At 44.4% G+C, this 22,808-nt stretch overlaps 1 protein-coding gene across 1 annotated transcript; it reads left to right on the top strand.

Annotated features, from left to right (window-relative positions):
* Positions 1-9,153: 9,153 nt before the first annotated feature.
* cmtm3 (CKLF-like MARVEL transmembrane domain containing 3) lies at positions 9,154-20,396 on the top strand. The gene is made up of 5 exons (XM_043706537.1): positions 9,154-10,009; positions 12,714-12,869; positions 15,340-15,432; positions 15,540-15,663; positions 20,264-20,396. Exons 1-5 carry the CDS (start codon positions 9,893-9,895, stop codon positions 20,296-20,298), a joined length of 525 nt encoding a protein of 174 aa, XP_043562472.1. The 5' UTR covers positions 9,154-9,892; the 3' UTR covers positions 20,299-20,396.
* The last annotated feature ends 2,412 nt before the right edge of the window (positions 20,397-22,808 follow it).

The raw sequence follows: 22,808 nt of genomic DNA, 5'->3' as shown, positions 1-22,808 counted from the left end.
TTAAATAATGTCAGACTGATAGCAGCTAATCTTGCACAATGTAAGCTCCCACACCCATCAATCAGTGAGATAATGAACAGATAAGCTGTGCTGATGATAATGGTTGAAAGGTAACTATTGACCAGGTCAATCTGATCATCCCCAAATTAGCAGTGAGACCTTTCTGTTGGGCTGAGAGGCCTGATAGGTCCTTTGCTTAACTTGAAAGATGACACATTGGCGATAGCATAGCTTAATCCACTCAGTCCAAGGACAATGAGGAATGGTGGCTCAGTGGTTAGCACTGCTGTCTCACAGCGCCAAGGACCTGGGTTCAATTCCATTCTTGGGCGACTGTCAGTGTGGAGTTTGCACAATCTCCCTGTATCTGTGCGGGTTTCCTCCGGGTGCTCTGGTTTCCTCCCACAATCCAAAGATGTGCAGGTTAGGGTGGATTGGCCTTGCTAAATTGCCCATAGTGTTTTGGGATGTGTAGGTTAGGTGCATTGGTTTGGGGTAAGTATAGAGTAATAGGGTCAGATGGTTGGTGTGCTGTATCTGTGCGGGTTTCCTCCGGGTGCTCTGGTTTCCTCCCACAATCCAAAGATGTGCAGGTTAGGGTGGATTGGCCATGCTAAATTGCCCATAGTGTTTTGGGATGTGTAGGTTAGGTGCATTGGTTTGGGATAAGTGCAGAGTAATAGGGTCAGATGGTTGGTGTGGACATGTTGGGCCAAATGGCCTGTTTCCACACTAAAAACGGAAAAAGAAAGAATGGTCAACCAATGCTGGCTTTGACAGTGATGCTCAAAAGAATATATCAGATGAACAGTGCAGCATTCCCTCCATACTGCACTGGGAGTCGCTGCCTGGATTTTGTCCTCATGTCTCAGGACTGGGACATGACACTCTCAATTTTTCAATTCAGAGATGAGTGTATGAACCACTGAGCCATGGCTGGATTTTCCTTATTGTTGAAAAGAAAATTGCCAAATTTTTGCCCCTTTTGCCTGGCCTTTCCCCAGGTGTTGAGGTTGAAGGTGAAGATCACAGCTGTACCCATACAGCACAGAGGAACGGGAATAGCAAGGTGCAATAACAGGACTGACTGATTCTCCCCTTGGCAAATCGATAAAACTCCAATTCTCTCCCTTTGGGGTAGGATTGTCAACTCAGGGGCATACCCCTGTAGGTAAGACCACATGACCATGGGTGACTGAAACCCCATCTGCATGCACTCCCACCATTGGCCAAATGGCATAGCCATATTTATGATGGATCAGCTGTCTAGCCAATCAGAAATTCAACACAATCCTGCCAAGCCAATGGGATGATTCATGATTGTCAACATAATAGCCAATTTACCCCTCATTAATATCCATAACTAAGTGAAACCATCCAGAGATATCTTGCGTGAGTGTTCTTGTGGCAAAGTGGTAGTGACCCTCCCTCTGAGGCAGGGTCCTGGGTTCAATTCCATCTGCTGCAGTGGTGTGTAGTAACATTTCTGAACAGGTTGATTAGAAAATATCTACAAACATGTTTAGGGAGTGGTGGTAGTTCCCCTAACTACCAAAACATATCATAGAATTTATGAGCAGGAATACGCTATTTGACCCCCCCAAGCCTGCTCCACCATTCATCGTGGCCATGACTTATTGAGCTCAGCACCATAATCCCACCCTCCCTAGTATCCTTTGATCTCTAGCCACAAGAACTATTCCTATTTCTTTCTTGAAAGCACATAATGTTTTGGCCTCAACTGCTTTCTGTGCCAGTGAATCCCACAGACTCTCCACTGTCTGAGTGAAGACATTTCTCCTCATAGAGTCATAGGGATGTACAGCTCAGAAATAGACCCTTTGGTCCAACTCGTCCATGCCGACCAGATGTCCTAACCTAATCTTGTCCCACTTGCCAGCATCTGGCCCTCTAAACCCTTCCTATTCATATTCCCATCCAGATGCCTTTTAAATGTTGCAATTGTACCAGCCTCCACCACTTCCTCTGGCAGCTCATTCCATACACGTACCACCCTCTGTGTGAAAATGTTGCCCTTTTATATCTTTCCCCTCTCACCTTAAATCTATGCCCTCTACTTCTGGACTCCCCAACCGAGGGAAAAGACTTTATCTATTTATTCTATCTATCCCCCTCATGATTTTATAAACCTTTACAAGGTCACCCCTCAGCCTCCAACACTCCAGAGAAAACAGCCCTAGCCGATTCAATCTCTCCCTATAGCTCAAATTCTCCAACCCTGGCAACATCCTTGTAAATCTTTTCTGAACCCTTTCAAGTTTCACAACATCCCGGACAGATTAAAAGAATTTATTTTTGGATCATCTCAGTCCTAAATAGTTCATCCTTTCCCAGTAAATGATGACCATTGGTTCTGGACTCCCTGGCCCTCAGGAACATTCTTCCTGTACCAAACTAACTCACTTTCAAGTTGGAAAGCTGTGAGTCTTAAATTCCCCGTCCTGAGACCTGAGCATATAATCCAGGCAGTCAATGCTAATACAATGCTGAGGGACTGCACATAGGAAACTGGGGGAATGCTGGACTGTTATTTAATTTATTCTTTCATGAAATGTGGGCATCACTGACAAAGTCAGCATTGGCCACCTAGTCCTACCCTTGAATCAGAGGCTTGGGTTCAAGTCCCACATGCCTCTGGAGGTATGTAATAACCTCTCCCTGCAGGGTGGTTAAAAATTCCTTGAAGTAGCTTCTCAAAACGAGTGCAGGGAATTCCTTATTTAACCTGACTCTGTTCAGCATGGAGTATAAGGTCTTTGCAAAGGTTTTAAATTACTGGAGGACACTTATGGCACAGCACCTCTCCAGCACTTTGAACCAGTCAATTAAGAATATCAACAAAGCCATTAAACCTGAAAGGGTACAGAAAAGATTTACAAGGATGTTGAAAGGTTTCAGCCATATGGGGAGACGGAATCTGCTGGAGCTGCTCTCCCAGGAGCATCAGAGGCTGACAGGTGCCTTCATAGAAATTTATAAAATCATGAGGGGCATGGACAGGGTTGTGATGTTACTATGGCTTGAGGAGGGCATCTTGTTCTGGTTTTTTTTTCTAAAATAAGATTTTAAGACAGAGATGCTGAAATGTTTACTGAAAGCCAATCAAATACTGTATACACTCTCGTAATAGTTGATCACAAGTAAATGTCGACCTCCTATTTTTGGTCAGAAAATCTGGAATTTTCCATATATTTTGTGTAAATATCAACCCTAGTTCTTCACAGATAACAGATCAACATTTGTGAGTCAGTGTGCAGGCCTGTTGTGTTTTGCTCTGGCTTTCCGGTTCCCTGGCCATTGCACTCCACCCCAGGTTTTTTTGAATTACCTTAATACATTGCATTTTTTCTTTATTCCTTTAGTGAATTATTGAGCTTCTGCTAATGATACAGTATGGATTTTGACGGACATGAATTTGAGCCCCTCAAAAGTAGTATCCATGTAATAGTTGACCCCATAAATTAATCTTAAAAAATAGTAAAACAATTTACTTGAGTATAATTGGCAAACAGCTTATGAAGCCTTGGGATCTTTTATTTAAAGTTGGAACAATAAAAGCAGCCTGGATGGGTGTGGTTGAGTTCTCCCAGAGCCAGGATTTTTAGTTTTTTTCAGCAGCAGCTGTTGCTGGGGTCTCAGCAGGGTTGGAAGGCAGTGAATCTCTCCAGGCTGTTATACTCTCTCTCTGAGATTTCTCTGGATGTTTATCCTCTTGTGCTGCAGGGGTTGCATGTAAGGCAATCTGTTTTCTGAATCTGCCTTTTGCCAAGGGTGTGTTTATGGGATGTTACAAGATTGGAACAGTTACTGTTTAGTGGTTAAATAATGTATCATTCTGTTAAGTTTTCCAATTGAGTTAAGTTATTCCAATTTCCTCTTTGTTTTGTTGTATTTTAATTATAGTGTTTGAATAAAGTGTGTTTTGCTTGAGTTGCTTGAGCAATCGAATTGCATCTGAAATACAGCACCTCACATTTGCCTTTAAATAGAGAAACTGTTAGGGTTGAGGCTACCTTCTTATTATATTTTGAGGGGCTCTGGTCTGGTCCATACAGGGTAAATAGCCAAGATTTTTTTCCCAGGATACAGGAGTCCAAGAGGGCATATATTTAAGGTGAAAGGGGAAAGATTTAAAAGGGACCTAAGAGTAACTTTTTCATGCAGAGGGTGGTGCGTGTGTGGAATGAGCTGCCAGAGGAAGTGGTGGAGGCTGGTACAATTCCAACATTTCAAAGGTATCTGGATGGGTATATGAATTTTTGTTTTGATGAATTTTTTCAATGCCTTCTAAGTTTTGTTCTCCTGAGATTTGGCTCGCAAAAGAGATTTTGGCTTAAATTCTTGGAAACACCAAGTCAATCCTGCAGGATTGGCAACTTGGAGTTGTACAGCACAGAAAAGGCCCTTCACTCCATCGAGTCGGTGCTGTACCTGGAAGCCATATCTCTTCCCAGGAGCTGACTCACTCATGTTTCCAGCATCACCTAGAATTATTTCAAATTTCTTTTTCATCCATCCCAGTCTCTGAAAAATCAATGCCTTGGATTGTAAGAAAGAGAAACCAGACTATTTCCTAATTGCTATGGGGTGAGAGCAAGGGAATGGTTACCTAGATATTCAAAACACTATTAAATGTTTACACACAGTATGGAACATAATCAAAAACACTAATGGAATTTCAAGGGAGCTAATATAGAATGGAAGTGATCCTAAAGTTACACTGAGACATAGTTGGATACCATCCAAACTAACAACACTCAATTCTGGGCACCACACCACATCAGGAATGTATTGGTTTGGGAGGAGTGTGTGGTGAAGATTGTTGTCATTGTCCTGATGAAGGAGCAGCATTCCGAAAGCTAGTGCTTCCAATTAAACCTGTTGGACTATAACCTGGTGTTGTGTGATTTTTAACTTTGTACACCCCAGTCCAACACCGGCATCTCCAAATCATGATCTAATCGAGGCTTTTTTAGAAATTCATTCCTAGGATGTGGATAATGCTGTCTGGTTAGTGGTTATTGTCTATCCCTGGTTGCTCTTGAGAGATTGGTGATAAGCTATCATCTTGAACCTCTGCAGTCCATGTGTTGTAGGTAGACCCACATTGCCATTGGAGAGGGAATTTCAGGATTTTGACCCAACAACTCTGAAGGAACGGTGATATATTCCCAAGTCAGGATGGATTGGGAGTGACTCGGAGGGGAACTTGCAAGGGGTGTTGTTCCCTTGTATTTGCTGCCCTTGTTCTTCTAGATGGAAGTGGTTGTGGGTTTAGAAGGAGCTGCCTAAAGATCTTGGTGAATTTCTGCTGTGCATCTTGTAGATGGTACACACTGCTGCTACTGAGCACCGGTGGTGGAGGGAGTGGATGTTTGTAGATGTGGTGTCAATCAAGTGGGCTGCTTTGTCCTTGATAGTGTCAAGTTACTTGAGTGTTATTGGAACTGCACCCATCCAGACAAATGAGGAGTATAACTTCACATTCTTGACTTGTACCGTGTAGATGGAGGGGACTTGAGGATTCAGGATGTGAGATTCAGTGATAGTAACGTCATTGAATGTCAAGGAGCAATGGTTAGACTCTCTCTTTTGGAGATAATCATAGTCTGGCATTTGTGTGGTGCAAATGTTACTTGCCGCTTGTCAGCCCAGGCCTGGATATTGTCCTGATCTTGTTGCATTTGAACACGGACTGCTTCAGTATCTGAGGAGTCGTGAATGGTGCTGAATATTGTACAGTCATCAGCGAAAACCCCCACTCCTGACCTTATGATACAGGAAGGTCATTGATGAAAAGCTGAGGATGATTGGACAGTCTAGAGATAGGGACACTATCACTGCACCAATGAGAACCCCTGGATGGGTTTCATAACAACTCCAAACAGATTGATTAAAAGCATCTGGGACAAATATTTTTTGAAGCAAAGTCAATGCAGCAAAAGTTGTTTGCAATAGCGCTCTTCCGGACACAAACAAAACAATGTCCCGGTTCCTTCAGACTTTCAGTATGTCCCAAAGATATTTACAGCCCATGATGTAAGTTCTTGTAGGATATACAGCAGCCAGTGTACACAGCAACAAACTCCCACAAAGAGGAATGTGATAATCAGTTGCAGAGACGTTAGTCAGGAAATAAACCTTGGCCGCAAAACAGAAAGGAGGAGGAGGGTGGGATGATAGGGGATTGGTTAATTACCTGGAACATATTGTGTGGGCGAAACAGCAAGAGATTGCCACTCGGTAATGACGCTCATTTGAAGAGCCAGTGCATGCATGATGGGCTGAATGGCCTCCATCTGCACCATAATGGTCCACTTTTCTCGTCAAGTGGATGTTGAAGGAGAAGGTGTCCAAGCATTGGCGGCAGCAACATCAGAACGATGCAGATACGGCTCCACCACAACCCGATGTCTCCCAGCAAGCGAGGAGCTGGTCACAGGCTTAATCCCCTGATCCAGACTCATAGGCCAAGCCGAGGCTCCAGGTCCATAACTAGGCCCTGGTTCCCTAACAGCGGAGGGCCTGGTACAGAACCCTGCAATGGTGGCGAGATCGGCCCAGCGTGAGCTCATGGTGGCCATGATGGTAACGGTAAGATGGTGCCAGATGGCAGTGACTCTACGTTCCAGCAACAGCAGAGTGAAGCACGGTTACAGCAGTGTCATCGGTTTAGCTGCAGGGAGTTGAGGCATTGGGGTGGAGGAGCCTGGATCCAGACTGGTGCCGGAGCTAGAAGCGGGAGCTGTTCCAAAGACTACCTCACTTTACTGAGACAAGACAATAAGATAATCTTTACTGTTTTCAATCATAGAATTCCTACAGCGTGGAAACAGGCCATTTGGCCCAACAAGTCCATAGGCAAAAGTGGGCACTGCAGATGCTGGAAATTAGAGTCTGGATTAGAGTGGTGCTGGAAAAGCACAACAGGTCAGGCAGCATCTGAGGAGCAGGTATATCGACATTTCGGGCAGGAGCCCTTCATCAGGAATGAGGCTGGGAGCCTCCGGGGTGGAGAGATAAATGGGAGGGGGTGGGGCTGGGAGAAGGTAGCTAAGAGTACAATAGGTGGATGGAGGTGGGGATGAAGGTGAATAGATCGGAGAGGAGGGTGGAGCAGATCGGTGGGAAAGAAGATGGACTGGTAGGACAGGTCATGAGGATGGTGCTGAGCTGGAAGGTTGGAACTGAGGTAAGGTAGGGGAGGGGAAATGAGGAAACTGGTGAAGTCCACATTAGTGCCATGCGGTTGAAGTTTCCGAGGCAGAAGATGAGGCGTTCTTCCTCCAGGCGTCGGGTAGTGAGGGAGTGGCGATAGAGGAGGCCCAGGACATGCATGTCCTCGGCAGAGTGGGAGGGGGAGTTGAAATGGTGGGCCACGGGGCAATGGAGTTGATTGGTGCAGGTGTCCCGGAGATGTTCCCTAAAGCGCTCTGTGAGAAGGTGTCCAGTCTCCCCAATGTAGAGGAGACCGCATCGGGAGCAACGGATACAATAAATGGCATAGGTGGATGTGCAGGTAAAACTTTGATGGATGTGGAAGGCTCCTTTGGGGCCTTGGATAGAGGTGAGGGAGGAGGTGTGGGCGCAGGTTTTGCAATTCCTGTGGTGGCAGGGGAAGGTGCCAGGATGGGAGGGTGGGTTTCTGGGGGGGCATGGACCTGACCAGGTAGTCACAGAGGGAGCGGTCTTTGCGGAAAGCGGATAGGGGTGGGGAGGGAAATATATCCCTGGTGGTGGGGTCCGTTTGGAGGTGGCAGAAATGTAGGCAGGTGATGTGGTGTATGCGGAGGTTAGTAGGGTAGAAGGTGAGGACCGTGGGGTGGGGTTTGAGGGCGGAGGTACGGGGTGTGGATGAGATGTGTGTTGGAGGGCATCGTCAACCACATGGAAGGGGAAATTACAGTCCTTCTTTAAAAGGCATGCATGTTTGAATAGGAAGGATTTAGAAGGATATGGGCTAAATGCTGGTGAATAGGATTAGATTAATTTTGGGTATCTGGTCGGTATGGACAAGTTGAACCGAAAGGGTCTGTTTCCGTGCTGTAAACCTCTTTGACGTTTTTTCTGTGTTTTAAGATGGTACCAGATGGTGGCAACACTAAACAACACTTTTCACTGAATTTGTAAAAAACACACATGACAGTAAATAAAGCAATGCATCATAATTCTGTGATTTTACTGAAGGGCTTTGGGGAGGAGGGGACTGGAGAATGTGTTGGGTCAGACAGGAAGGAAGGGAAGGAGTGGGAAGGATGTGGATGGAGTAGGGTCAGGCTGAGAAAAGGAGTGAGCATGTAATATCAGGATTGCTCTCAGTGGTTCAGGTTGAGGACTCAATGAGTTCAGTTGGAACCTGCGCTGCAGCAGATTTACCATTCTGAGAGAAACTGCCCTGAGCTGATGAGAATGAACATTTCCCAGTGTCTGTGTGGATTCAGACTGGTTCAGGGTGTTAATGGGGAGAAACAGTGCAATCAGATGTTAAGATAAATCGCTTGTTCAATCGGTTCAGAAGACTTTGCTCCTAACAGACAATGCATGAAGAAGCTGAGGATGCTGGACATTGCATCTGAACAACTCTCTCTGTTCTCCACAAAGTCCAATTTGCAATGAGACTAGACAAGGGGATCACAGCTGAACACCATCTGTTCATAAACACAGCAGTGTTCAGTCTTTATTGCTCCAAAATGATTTATATCAGAATTGTCACACCCTCAAAATATTGAACCCAAATCCCTTCAATCTACACCAGCTCCCTCAGGCTGGAATGTAATCAAGTGGTTTATACTGTACGTAGAATAACAGATCCCAGGGACTGCGTTAAGGACTGGAATCTAATCAAGGTGTTTGGGTTGTTTATATACAGAATAACAGATCCCAGGGAGTGAGTTACAGACTGGAATTTAATCGAGGGGATTAGGCTGGTTTATATACAGAATAACATACACCAGGGAGTGAGTTACAGACTAGAATCTAATCTAAACGTTTGGAGCAGGGTATCTTGATAAAGTCTGATTTTGACGGCAGATTATTAACGCCCTCGAGTGTAACACAGGAACTAAAAGTGTTCACAGGCTCTCGGCGATGCACTGCTCAGCTCGCTGCCTGCAGCCCTGTGTCTGCTGGGAGCTTGTCCGAGAGGCGGCTGCAATGAGTCAGAAACTGAACTGAGCCCAACATCTCACCCCCCACCCATCCCTCTCTAAAACCGTGACCTAACTTGGCGAGAAACGTGATGGAGAATAACTTAGCTGAGGCTTTACAAGGCATGTTCGGAAACATTATTTGTGTAGTTCCATTTGGAAATTAAACTCTTCTCAGACCCTCTGTGGCAATTTTTATGCAAAAGTGACTTATCGTTAAGATTTTTGCAAAACATTCAATGACGATTTTTGCATCTTTTTTAAAAGTAACTTTTTTGGCAAAGTATTTCCAAAGATATCGAAGTGTTTTATTTTTGCAAAGTTGTTCGTAACCTTTTTGCAGGTTTATTTTGCAAAGGTTATTAGAGACTTTGTTGGCCAGAACTTAACGAAATGTTTGCATTTTTCGTGCAAAGTTGGAAGGCGATTTGCTGAACGTCTTGAGAAAAATCGTGATGAAACTGATCTCATGCTGTTCGCTTTTATGAAAATAATATTTCCTGTCGGTCCGGCTGGGTTTTTTCTCTTTCCCCACTCCGATCAACCCATTGTCTCAGATTGGAGGATCCCAAGTTTCCGCAAACCTACATTTCCGTTTCCCGCTGAAGCTCCCTGTTAAAGAAAAAGTCCTTACATTTCCCTGAAAGACAAAGCCTCCCCAAAACCTCATTTCATTTGCACGACTCCCATCTCCTCCTCTGCCCCTCCCCTGACCTGGTGCTGCAATGGGAGAGTCGGAGTTCCCGGAGTCAGTTCCCGCAGCCTCTACCGGTTTGAGTGCACTTATCCCGGACAAAGCTTTCTTAAAGTCTCGGAAAGGTCTGCTGCTGGCAGCTGAAGTGGTAAGTGTGTGTGTGTGTGTAACCGCTAAAGTGTGCATTGTCCTTTCAGCGAGCATCTTCACCCCCATTTCTCTGTGTACGAGCTGTAAGCCAGAGGCTGCTAATTGAAATTTCACAAACCGTGTCAAATCAAAACAAACAGGCATTGTTTATCTGAGTGTTTACTTTGGCAAGGAGAGAGTCCGGTTGGTGGAAATCTTGGAAATCACAGTGAAACGGGCACATGTCGCCTGGGTGTCACTGTTGTAGTAACCAGGACAGGGTCTTTAACCTTCAGGAACCAATAAAATGCTTGATCCCCAGTGCCTGTGTTTCAGCCGGCAATATGGATGGGGTCTGTTCACCTAAGGCCAAACCATGGGCAGGAACTCCCTCAGAGACCAGGAGCATTGGAACACCATGTTCCCCTTCCCCCACTGCCCCAGTTCAGATCAGCCAGAGGGAGGGCAGAGGGATGTGGGTAGTCATCTGGACTCGAAACATCAGCTTGTTCTCTCTCCATGGATGTTGCCTGACCCCCTGTGATCCCTCTCCATGGATGCTGCCTGACCCTCTGTGATCCCTCTCCATGGATGCTGCCTGACCCCCTGTGATCCCTCTCCATGGATGCTCCCTGACCCCCTGTGATCCCTCTCCATGGATGCTCCCTGACCCACTCTGGTCTCCAGCATTTTTTTTGTTTTCACACAGATCACTCTGTTGGATCATTCCATCCTTGAATCAGACGTGGAACATTTCCAAAAAGGGAAGCATTTCACCAAAGTTTTAGGTCTTACACTCGTCAGGATAAATGCAAGAGTGCCAAATCACAAACTGATAGTGGCAATTTATGCCAGAGAGTAAAGTGCCAGGGGAATAAAGTTTCAATAACAGGCCACGTGGAAATAGTCAAAGTACCGAGCAGAGCTGAAAATGTGTTGCTGGAACAGCGCAGCAGGTCAGGCAGCATCCAGGGAACAGGAGAATCGACGTTTCGGGCATAAGCCCTTCTTTTATGCCCGAAACATCGATTCTCCTGTTCCCTCGATGCTGCCTGACCTGCTGCGCTGTTCCAGCAACACATTTTCAGCTCTGATCTCCAGCATCTGCAGACCTCACTTTCTCCTCAAAGTACCGAGCAGCCCATACTTTCAAAACCTAAAACAGGAAGTCTGTTAGATGGGATTTGGAGATTTGCTGGTTAATTCTGTATGTGCTAACAGCTACAGGAGTAACTAATTTCATAGAACCAGTTCAGCTCATCACATTTGCTATATTCATACACTATTACCCATTCTCTGCAAACAAAATGAAGGTGTTGCTGGGTTTTTTTTTGAGTAACCTAGGAACCTGAGGAGTGCCTTCTCTGCTCTCCATAGCAATACCTAAACAAATCAGAATCAACTTACCAATAACCACCCTTTTCCCCAGTTGCAATCATTCGAAATTTGGCAGTCTTGTGTTTGGTCTGACAAGTGGTCCTCAAATCCAGGAGGACCATGAACAGAGTAGCGAGGGAAAAATTGTTCCTGCCTGAAATAGGAAATAAAAACAGAAGTGGCTGGAGAAACTTAGCAGGTCAGATAGCATCTGTGAAGAGAGAAACAGAGTTAACATTTCAACTTCAGTATGACTCTTCAGAACTGAGTTGAGGAGATTTATTTCATGCATAAAGTTATTAATGATCTGTGCTGCCTGAAAGTGTGGTGGAGGCAGTTTCATTATGATCTTTTAAAGGGAATTGGAGAACTACTTGAAAGGGAAACAAAGAAAGCTAATCCTGTGGGTAAATCACCATAAGTTACCTCTAATTCGACTAGTTATTAAGAAATTTCACAATCAAGTACTAAAACAATGATTTAAACTTAACTGCATGTAGCAATCAAACTAAGTCCCTCAAGTAAACAAGTTAAGCCTCTCAACCCAACTCAGCTATTACCTGATTAATGGTGGAATTTAGCCACGATTTGAACCAATAGTGTCTGTCTCTTCGATCTTTGTGCAGTGTTGTTCTACAAAGTTCTGCTACTGAATTGTTTGGGTTTTGGTATGATTCAATCGATTCTTTCATCCCCAACATTGATTACTCTTCTGGAGATCTCCAGTTTATAGCTTGCCTTCTTATCAGAAGCAGCTCCCCTGTTCCTTGTTATATTCAGAGTTAGTTGTCTATTTAAAAACACAGTTTTTTCTGCAGTTAACCCCTTTACTTCAAAACATTGCTTCTGCAGGCAAAGTTAATTACTTACTTGTCACAAGGCAGCAGCTTTGCAAGCAGTCATTACCTCCTCTCTCCCAGGAAATAGCGTGTTTATGTTGTTTCTTGCCAGGGATAGTTCATTCGCATGTTGCTTTCAATCCCTTTATAACGGTGTCTCATTGTCTCTTTCATTTCAAGAAACAGGTTATTCCAGAATGGTTGGATTTTTTCAATCCATGAGCAGCTATTAAAGTTGTGAAGTTTACATTATCACAACAGGAGAGAGGAGTGGAACTAATTGCATAGATCTTTCCAAAGGGCAAGCATTGATGTGATGGACCAAATGGTCTCTACCTGTGCTCTCTAAGACCCTCTAAATGAGCAGGTCCAATGTGAAGATGGAGGGGAATGGGTTGAGATTGTAATTGACAACTGGAAGAACAATGTTGATTGGTCATTTGCAGGGCCTTGCTTTCTGTGCAGCCTCAGCTAGTTCACTTTCCTCTTGTTCTCCCCCCACCCCAGGTGCTGTCTTTCATCATTTTAATATGTTACCTGGCATCCCCTATGGCTGCATTCATGGCTGCTCCACTCATCGAGTTCCTGCTATCCATTTGTGCCTATTACGTGTATGTGACACAGTACATTGACAATTTCCCAGGTTTTCACGGCCCTTTGATTGTAAGTAGCACCTTTCAGTATTCCTGGGTGTAAAATGTACAGCAGTGTTTGGGGGTGCTGATGGCCTAGTGGTGTTATCGGGAGGCTGTTAGTCCAGAGAGACAGGTAATGTTTGAGGGACCCAAGTTTGAATTGTGCCACTGTTGATGATAGAACTTGAATTCAATTAAAATCTGGAATCTAATGTTGACCGCAAACCCATTGCCAGTTGTCATGAAAAGTCTATCTGGTTCGAGGATGTTCTGAAACTTGAAAGGGTTCAGAAAAGATTCACAAGGATGTTACCAGGGTTGGAGGATTTGAGCTACAGGGAGAGGCTGAACAGGCTGGGGCTGATTTCCCTGGAGCGTCGGAGGCTGAGGGGTGACCTTATAGAGGTTTATAAGATAATGAGGGACATGGATAGGATTAATAGATAAGGTCTTTTCCCTGGGCTGGGAGAGTCCTGAACTAGAGGGGGCATAGGTTTAGGGTGAGAGGTGAAAGATATAAAAGAGACCGAAGGGGCAACCTTTTCACACAGAGGGTGGTACGGGTATGGAATGAGCTGCCAGAGGAAGTGGTGGAGGCTGGTACAATTGCAACATTTAAAAGGCATTTGGATGGGTATATGAATAGGAAGGGTTTGGAGGGATATGGGCCAGGTGCTGGCAGGTGGGACGAGATTGGGTTGGGATATCTGGTCGACATGGACGGGTGAGACCAAAGGGTCTGTTTCCATGCTGTACATCTCTTGACTCTGTGGTACACTGAGAACCTTTATGGTGGAAATCTGCCAGTCTTACCTGGTCTAGCCTACACATGAATCCAGACCCACAGTGATGTGTTTGACTCTTACATGGGATGGGTAATAAATGCTGGCCTAGCCAGCGATGCCTAGTCCTGCGAATGAATAGAACCACGACAGCGTGTGCTTGGGAGGGGGGCTGGTGGCACAGATAACATCTGAACCCTGTACTCAGGGGCAAATCCTACATGACCCCTCACCTCAGTCAGTAACCACTCTCACTTCTGTGGCATACATCTCTCAATGAAAAACACCTACTCCCACAGACCTGAGCACAGAACTGGGATATGAGGAGGCCATTCAGCCCCTCAGGTATATTCTGACAATCATTGAGATCATGACTGATGTGCCTCTGAACTCCATTTACCTACTTTGGTTCCCAAAACCATCAATGTCTCACCGAAATCTGACAGTCTCAAATTTGGACATTTTCCAATGAGCCCCAGGTTCATTGGTTCCAGATTTCCACTCCCTTCATGTGATGGGGCACTGCCTGACATTACCCATGATCAAGCTGTGTCCCTTTACTTCTGGGCTCTACCACAGATATTCACCCTAACATCTATCACCATTAATCATCTGGAATATTTAAAGTATTTGCTCCCCCTCCACCAACATTGCTGCTGATACTGTGTGTTTGCCTTCACCCATCAGACCCCACTCCAGAGATTCAGTCAATAGCCTAGACCAGCACTCCCTATGCAGTACTGAGGGAATAATGCCAGAGGGTCAGTGCTGAGGGAGTTATGTCGGAGAGTCAGTGCTGAGGGAGGAATGTCGGAGGGTCAGTGCTGACGGAGCAATGTCAGAGGGTCAGTGCTGACGGAGCAATGTCAGAGGGTCAGTGCTGACGGAGTAATGTCAGAGGGTCAGTGCGAAGGGAGTAATGTCAGAGGATCGGTGCTGAGGGAGAAATGTCAGAGGGTCAGTGCGAAGGGAGTAATATCAGAGAATCGGTGCTGAGGGAGTAATGTCAGACGGTCAGTGCGAAGAGAGTAATGTCAGAGGATCGGTGCTGAGGGAGTAATGTCAGAGGGTCAGTGCTGAGGGAGTGCTGCACTGTCGGAGGGTCAGTGCAATAGGCACTGGCGGAGGGTCAATGCTGAGGGAGTGCCACACAGTCCAAGGGTCAGTGCTGAGAGAGTGCTGCACTGTCGGAGGGTCAGTGTTGAGGGAGTGCCACACCTCTCAGATGTTCATTAAGATGGAGTGTCACACTGTCAGGAGTACTGTCTTTCCGAGGTGCTGTGTGATGCCCCAACTAAACCTAAAATATCTCCTGGCACCATTTGGAAGAGTCAGCGGAGTTCACTCTGGTACCCGTCGCATCCCCTTTATCAGCACCAATAAACACAACCCCTGCTCGTTCTAACTTTGTTGTTGTGGGAGCTTTCTGTGCTCAGGTTGGCTGTGGAGTTTCCTACTTTAGAGCAGTGACTACCCTTCATTAACTGCAGTTGGGAGCTGCTGAAAGATGTAATGAAGACACAATTTCTTTCTTTGTTGAACAGACCCTGACTTCTGTCAAAATCCTTTCAATTCATTGCATTGTCTGTAATTTGCAGTTTACTTTCTGGCACAAACCATTGAAGCAAGCTCGTTTGACAAGTTTTGCACACTTTGTTTAGAGTGAGCAATTTCCTTTCACACATTTCAAATATTATATGTCAAAAAATCTTGCAGGATTTCCTGCGCTGTGTAACTGCTGCAGTTATTTTCTTTGCGATCTCGATTTATGCCATTACAAAGAGTTCAGCATCTGCAAAAACTGCTGGGGTGAGTAATTTTGCATCGTTCGTTAAAGATCAGATTCTATTTTTGTCTGTTCTTATCTCAAATCGGTTGTTTTACTGTTCTCCTACTGCACTTTTTTTCTCAAAAAGGTTTTTGGTTTCGTGGCAACAGTTGTGTTTGCATTTGATTTCTACTACATCTGCAACCATTTGATCAGTCTCATTAACCCTCAGGATCTCCCAACACACACTGCAACAATCAAAAAATCCACAGGTAAGGACAGAAACCAAACAGCACCTCCCTCCTCTCAGCACAACTCAACATCTTTTTTATACAGTACCTTTAACATCATAAAATATTGCAAAGCTTTTCACGAGAATGTTTCTCAAACAAAATGTGACATGGAGCCACATGAGAAGATGTTGGTGCTAAAAAGCTTTGTGAAACAGGGAAGTGTAAGGCGCATTTTAAAGGGGGGGGGAATGAAGAGGAAGAAGCCTTTAGAGGAAGGGACTACAGAGCTCAGTTTCTACTTGTGGTTTGGGTCATGTTGTCATCAGAGACTAAGATCGCTATTCCAGTTTATGCAGTAGTCCCCCCAGCCCATACCCACAGGGGACACATTCCTAAATCTACCGCAGACGCCCAGAACCGCGGATAGGTGCAAACCCATTCATTTCAATGGGAAACTTACTTTCCCAGCAGTCCCCTGGTCCCTGGCTCTGGAAGGTTCCCTATAATATGTTCGGTCTGCAGTAAACCACGGGTAACTGAAACCACGGAAAATGATTCCACAGCTACAGGGGTCACCCCTGTACAGTCAGAAGACACTAGGTTACAGTCCAACAGGTTTATTTGAATCCACAAGCTTTTGGAGCACTGCTCCTTCATCAGGTGAAGTGGAGGGAAGCGCACAGGCAAGTGATGAAGGAGCAGTGCTCTGAAAGCTTGTGATTTCAAATGAACCTGTTGGGCTCTAATCTGGGAGAAAGTCAGGACTGCAGATGCTGGAGATCAGAGCTTAAAAATGTGTTGCTGGAAAAGCGCAGCAGGTTAGGCAGCATCCAAGGAGCAGGAGAATCGACGCCTGAAGAAGGGCTTATGCCCGAAACGTCGATTCTCCTTCTCCTTGGATGCTGCCTGATCTTCTGCGCTTTTCCAGCAACACATTTTTGGCTCTAATCTGGTGTCATGTGACTTCTGACTTTGTCCACCCCAGTCCAACACCGGCACCTCCACCTTCAGTTTATATAGGCAGTGATAGTTACACCTACTGTACTGGTCATACTCATGATGAGAAAACTAAAAGGAGATTTTCTCAAAGTTTTCAAAGTCACTTAAGGGCTGGACGGAGTAGATTTGGAGAAGTTTGTAAAAGGGCTGAGAACAAAAGGGTGCAATTTTAAAATAATCAGCAAAAGAAGCAATTACAAGCTGAGAAAAAACATTTGATCAAACAAGTGTTTGGCTTGGGTCTGGAATGAAATACCTGGAAGATAATTGGAGGCATGTTCAGTCAGGCCATTAGATCCTGATTTGACTAGAAGCAATATGCAGGGTTAAGGGGGAAAAGGCAGGAAAGTGGCAGAGGTTATAATGTTCATTCAGAGAGCTGGCACAGATATAATGGGCCAAATGGCCTCCTTCTGCATCATCGCAATTCTGTGAAAGTCTCAATGGAAATAATCTAAAGATAGATCTTGAAGAGGCCAAAGTGCAGAGACAGTGACTATTTCCTCTTGTTTAAGAAAGAGGGAACTGTTTGAGTGATTGAACATCCTGGCAACACCCCCAGAGTCTGACTTGGAGCAGTACAGATATCTTGGAGCAGTGGTGGGAGAGGGACTGGATGAGATTGCAGAGATACAAGGAATTAAGGGCTACGGGGAGAATGCGGGTAAGTGGAGTTGAAATGCCCATCAGCCATGATTGAATGGCAGAGTGGACTCGATGGGCCGAATGGCCTTATTTCCACTCCTATGTCTTATGGATAGTGACGGGTAACACCATTCGAGGGATTTTAAAACTGAGCAGGAGCCAGTGTGGGTCAATGAGCATAGGAGGCAGGAATGAGCAGGAAGTGTTATAAATTGGATACAGTTCTGGAATCCATTTGTGAGTCAAATTGTTTGCAAGTCAGAACACAGTGCAGGACAGTATAAAATAGCCATATGTAAGGGCAGGAAATGTTCATATGGCAACTGGTTAACTAACATTGCACAGACCAGGGACCCTGGCCTGTGATCTTCTTGGTTTCCATAATGATCTGTAAGATGCACAAAACCTGAAGAACTTCCCTGCTCCAAAAACAGTGATCACAGACACTTTAAGAGTGTGTATTTAATACAGTCTTAGGTATGCTAGTTTAATGGTTATGGCTGGACTAGTAATCCATTAACCATGAGATAGAGGAGCTACAAACTAATTGCTCCACACCCCGGGAGTCTGTTCCACTGTTCAGTACGATTATACAGATCGAACTTGATACATCTCCATTTTCCTGCCTGTTCCCCTTCATCCTTGATTTTAGTTAATGGTGCATCAGCCACTGCTTCCTGGGTAGAGATTCCTGATGAAGAGCTCATGCTCGAAACATCGACTCTCCTGCTCCTCGGAAGCTGCCTGACCGGCTTTGCTTTTCCAGCATCACACGCTTTGACTCTGATCTGCAGGACTAACTTTCTCCTTGAGAATTCCAAAGATTGACAATCTGCCCAGTGAGGAAATTCCTCCTCATCTCAAACTGAAGCAGATTCTAAAACAATGGTCCCAAGGTGGGGGTGGGGTGGGGGGTGGGGGGGGGGTGGGGGTGGGAATGACCTTGTCTAACCCTCTCAGAATCTTTCATTATAATGAGATCATCTCATAAAACACCAGAGTCTAACCTGCTCAGCCTTTCCTCATAAGGCAAACCTCTTCATCCCAATGAACCTCTGCTTCCACCCCAAGTGTATCCCTCCTTAAGTAAGGAGCCCCATTCCATACATGGTCCTCCACTTGTCTCATTAATGCCCTGCACAGCTATAACAAGTCTTCCCTACTTTGAAACTGCATTCCTTTTGCACTGAAGACCAACTTTCCATTTGCTCTTGTAATCACTTGCCATAGCTGTTTGTCCATGTTTTGTGAAGTCATTTACAATGACACCCAGATCCGTCTACACCACACCATTCTGAAGTCTCCCTCCATTTAAATAATATTCTGCTGTTCTATTCTTACTGCTAAAGTGGATAACCTCTAACTTTAAACACTCCATTTGCCAACATTCTGCCCACTGACAATCTACATTGATCCTCATGGGAAAACAATGATCAGGATAAAGATTTCAAATTTCATCCTAAATTTCATTTCAATTCATTCAGTAAATCTGGTTTAAAAAGCTGGAATTTAGCAACATGGAGCATGAAACCACTGAACTGATGGTGGATTTGGAAGATTTGGAAGGTTGAAGGACTCTGGGTGATTGCATCAGTGTAGATTGTCCAGACTTGTAACACAGTACAAATGGACACGGTTCCAAACAAGCAGGCTGCTTTGTCCTGGGTAGAGATGTGGGAAATACACAACAGCACGATGGGAGGTCTTCAGGGAGTGTATTATTCACAACAAAATTCCAACCTCTGATCTGCCTGTCTTGTCGGCAGATTTTTTTTAAAAAATTGTATTCATAGGATGTTGCCATCACTGGCCGGGTCAGTATTTATTGCCCATCCCTAATTGCCCAGAGGGAATCCATTCATGTGGGTCTGGAGACACACTTAGACAAGAGCAGGAGAAGTTGGTAGATTCCTTCTCCAAAAGTGAATAGATCTTTAAAACAAGATAATTATTAATCCATAACACCAGGTGTAAATAAACCTGGTGTTGAGTGATTTTTACTTTGTCCACCCCAGTCCAATACCAGCACCTTCACATCATCATTATTCCAGATTATGGTGAATTCAAATTTCCATCGTGGGACTTGAATCCACATCATCAGAACATTATGGCCTGGACTGTTAGTCTGGTGACAATACCAGGATACCACCATCTCCTTAGCAGCTGGTTGAGTTAACTTTCTGGTCACTGGTCCAACCTACAGTGATGATGATGGGAGATTCATCAATGGTACAGTTGGTTCTGCTATAATGTGTGTTTCTTCAATGTGACTTAACACAATTGAAGGATTTAGACCATTATTTGTAGAACGCAAACTTTCCTTATCTGTATTGGCTTTAACGCAATTCCAGCCCCATTAGTTAGCCCCATCGGCTATTGCACGATTTTCTTAAAAGGCAGGATCGCCCAAGAATGAAACTATCGAGTTATATCAGAACCAACTGTAATGCTGTTGATTGTCACCAGGAGATGGTTAGATCTCTTGTTGGAGATAGTCATTGCCCGACACTTGTGTGGCATGAACGTTAATTGTCACTCACCAGCCAAAGCCTGAATATTGACCGTGTTATATTTCATTCAGTCATAGCCTGCTTCATTAAGTTAAAATACTGCTCCTGAGATAATTGCACACGGTTAGTTGCAGTTCTGAGTGAATGCTGCACTGTCAGAGAAACATTACAGCTGAAGCCCTGACTGCCTTCCAGGGAGTGCAAGAGGTGCCAGGGCACTATTTTGAGAAAGAGATGGGGAGTTCTGAAAGAACAGATATAGGACCCTCCTTTGAAAGCTCAACAAGGTGCTGAAATCTCTGACAATGCAGTGCTCCCTCAGTACTGTCCTGGGAGGGTCGCCTGAAGATTTGTGTCAATTTCCAGAGCAGGACTTGAACCTAGGATTTTGTAACTTTGACTGATACTGTCTGAACTAAACTGATACGATGTAGTATTCTCCTTAACGGTTGTATCCATTGTTTTTCTCTCCCTCTCTCTGAAAGGTGAAGAAGAAATGTCAGACTCTGATTCAGATTGAAAAAGAATGTGAAGGATTTTACTTTGTGTTTTTCTGCTGGTCACCAAACCCCTTGTGAATCATCTTTTTTACAATTAAATTTAAAGCACTTTTGCACAGAACTGTATTCATGTTAGCAATGTAATCCAAATAATTCTACATAAAATAAGAGGTGGCGAGCAAGAGAGGTGAACTTGATACCAAAGATTGAACCAAAGGTAAAACACTGCAGATGGTGGAAATCTGAAATAAAAACAGAAAATGCTGGAGAAATTCAGCAAGTCTGGCAGCATCTATGGAGAGAGAAACAGAGTTGATGTCTCATGTTGACAAGATAGATACAATGAGGTTGTTTCCCCTTGTTGGAGAGTTGAGGTCCACAGGGCATAAACTCAGAATAAAGGGACACCATTTTAGACGGATAGGGAAGGAATTTCTTTTCTCTGAGAGCAGTGAGTCTGTGGAATTCTTTACCACAGATAGTTAGCTTAAAGGCTGTTGAGGCAAGGTCATTAAGTATATTCAAGGCTGAGACAGATTTTTAATCAGGAAGGGAATCAAGGGTGATAGGGAAAAGGCAGGAAAGTGGAGTTGTGGAAGATCAGACCTCACTGAATGGCAGACCAGACTGAATGGGCTGAATGGCTTACTTCTGTCCCTATGTACCATGGTGTTATCTTTTGTCAAAACTGAATTGCACAAGAGCTCTCACAGGCTTTATCCAATTATTTAAGCAAGGTGAAGGGAAGAACGAAAGGAAAAGAGGGTGGAAAGCAGGAGAGCCTAGTCAACATAAGGAGATGGAAGTGAAGCAACAAAATAGAAAAGATGTAAATGGGAAATGATGAAACGTGAACAATCACCGTCTGAAAATATTATGACCTTGAATGATAACTCTACATTGAGTTTGAATGTTGTCATGTGGGTCTTTGAGTGATTAGGTGCTGATCTTCAATGGAACAGTGCAGGATAACTGAGGGAGAATGGACAGAGTGGGCAGATGGGGAAGAGAATTAAAATGACAATCCATCAGACTTGCTGCCATGTTCTTCCACCCCCTTTCTCCCTGCTGTGTATTTATTTAAAACCCATTACATCTCTACCTTTCAAATAAAAGCAAAATATTGCGGATGCTGGAAACCAATCCCAAAGACTTGTTGGAGCAGGTCATAGTTACAGATGTGGAACAGGAACAGAAATTGTTAGAGAAACTCAGCGGGTCTGGCAGCATTTGTCAGAGAGAAACAGTGATAATGTTTTCAGTCCGATATGACTGTTACTCAGAGTACTGTGAAAAGGTCATATTGAACTCAAACCATTAACTTCCTGTCTCTGAGAAATGTTGCCAGACCCGCTGTGTTTCTCCAGGACCGCCTGTTTCCGTTCCATATCTCCAATTTTGACCTGTTCAAACAATAGGCCATGGGGACTGTTAGCTCAGTTGGCTGGATGGTTAGTTTATCAGGTGGACTGATATCAACAATGTAAATTCAATTCCCACACTGGCTGAGATTACTGTGAAGGACTGTTCTTCACAACTTCTCCCCTCACCTGAGGCGTGGTGACCCTCAGGTTAAACCACCACCAGCTTTATCTTCTCTCCAGAGAGTGTGACTACAGTAACATTATCTTTACTGTTGACCTTGAAACATGAACTGTGCCACACCTGCCAAAGATTTCCAGCATTTTCTGTTTTTACTCTACAGTTTTAACCATGAGCTTCACACTAGCTTGTACCATTGAGTTGTACTCTGTGGAACATTGCTACTCAAAGGAAATATAATATCGCAGGCTGCTCCACTCCACTGTCCTGCATTTCAACCTTTTCCTCATGCCTTCTTATTTAATTACATAGAACCCTTACCAAACAGGAACCTAGTTTCGCTCATGCACGGTAAGAGATAATCTTTTGATGGTGTAATGGTAATGTCAATAAACTCGTCAAGACAACTCCAGTCCCACTGACAGGTGGAGCAAGGCTCAAATCCTACTGAGACAGCCAAGAAATTAAATCTGATTAATAAATCAGGAATTGAAAACTACCCTTAATGATGGTACAGGACTACTACCATTGATTGTTGTTTGAAACCCATCTGGTTCACCTTTTGGGTTGAAAACCCTTACCTGGTCTGGCCTGCATGTGACTCATGACGCTCAACGGCGTGGTTAACTCTGAAATGGTGAGCAAAGCCATACATTAGGGATAGGTGAGTGACAAAACTATCCTTGATTGTGATTGCCTATGTCCCATGAATGAATTTACAACAAAAACAGCTTTCTCATCATTTATCTGAATGTACAAACTTTTGGACAGATCATGGAAAAGACAAAGCAATATATTAGTGTGAATCTGGAATAACTTGTAAAACATCCCAAGACTCTTCACAAAAATGTAACAACTTTTAACAGAAGGAGCTTTTAGGACCAGCGGTGTTCCACAGAGATCAGAACTAGAGGCACTTTTGTTTGTCATTTATATAAAAGAATTTGGATGAGAATTTGGGAGGCGTGGTTAGGCAGTTCGCAACCAG

The sequence above is a fragment of the Chiloscyllium plagiosum genome, chromosome 17, assembly GCF_004010195.1.
Source record: "Chiloscyllium plagiosum isolate BGI_BamShark_2017 chromosome 17, ASM401019v2, whole genome shotgun sequence".
Taxonomy (NCBI): domain Eukaryota; kingdom Metazoa; phylum Chordata; class Chondrichthyes; order Orectolobiformes; family Hemiscylliidae; genus Chiloscyllium; species Chiloscyllium plagiosum.
Note: the sequence above shows the minus strand (reverse complement) of the source record. Positions and strands in the feature narration are given on the sequence as shown.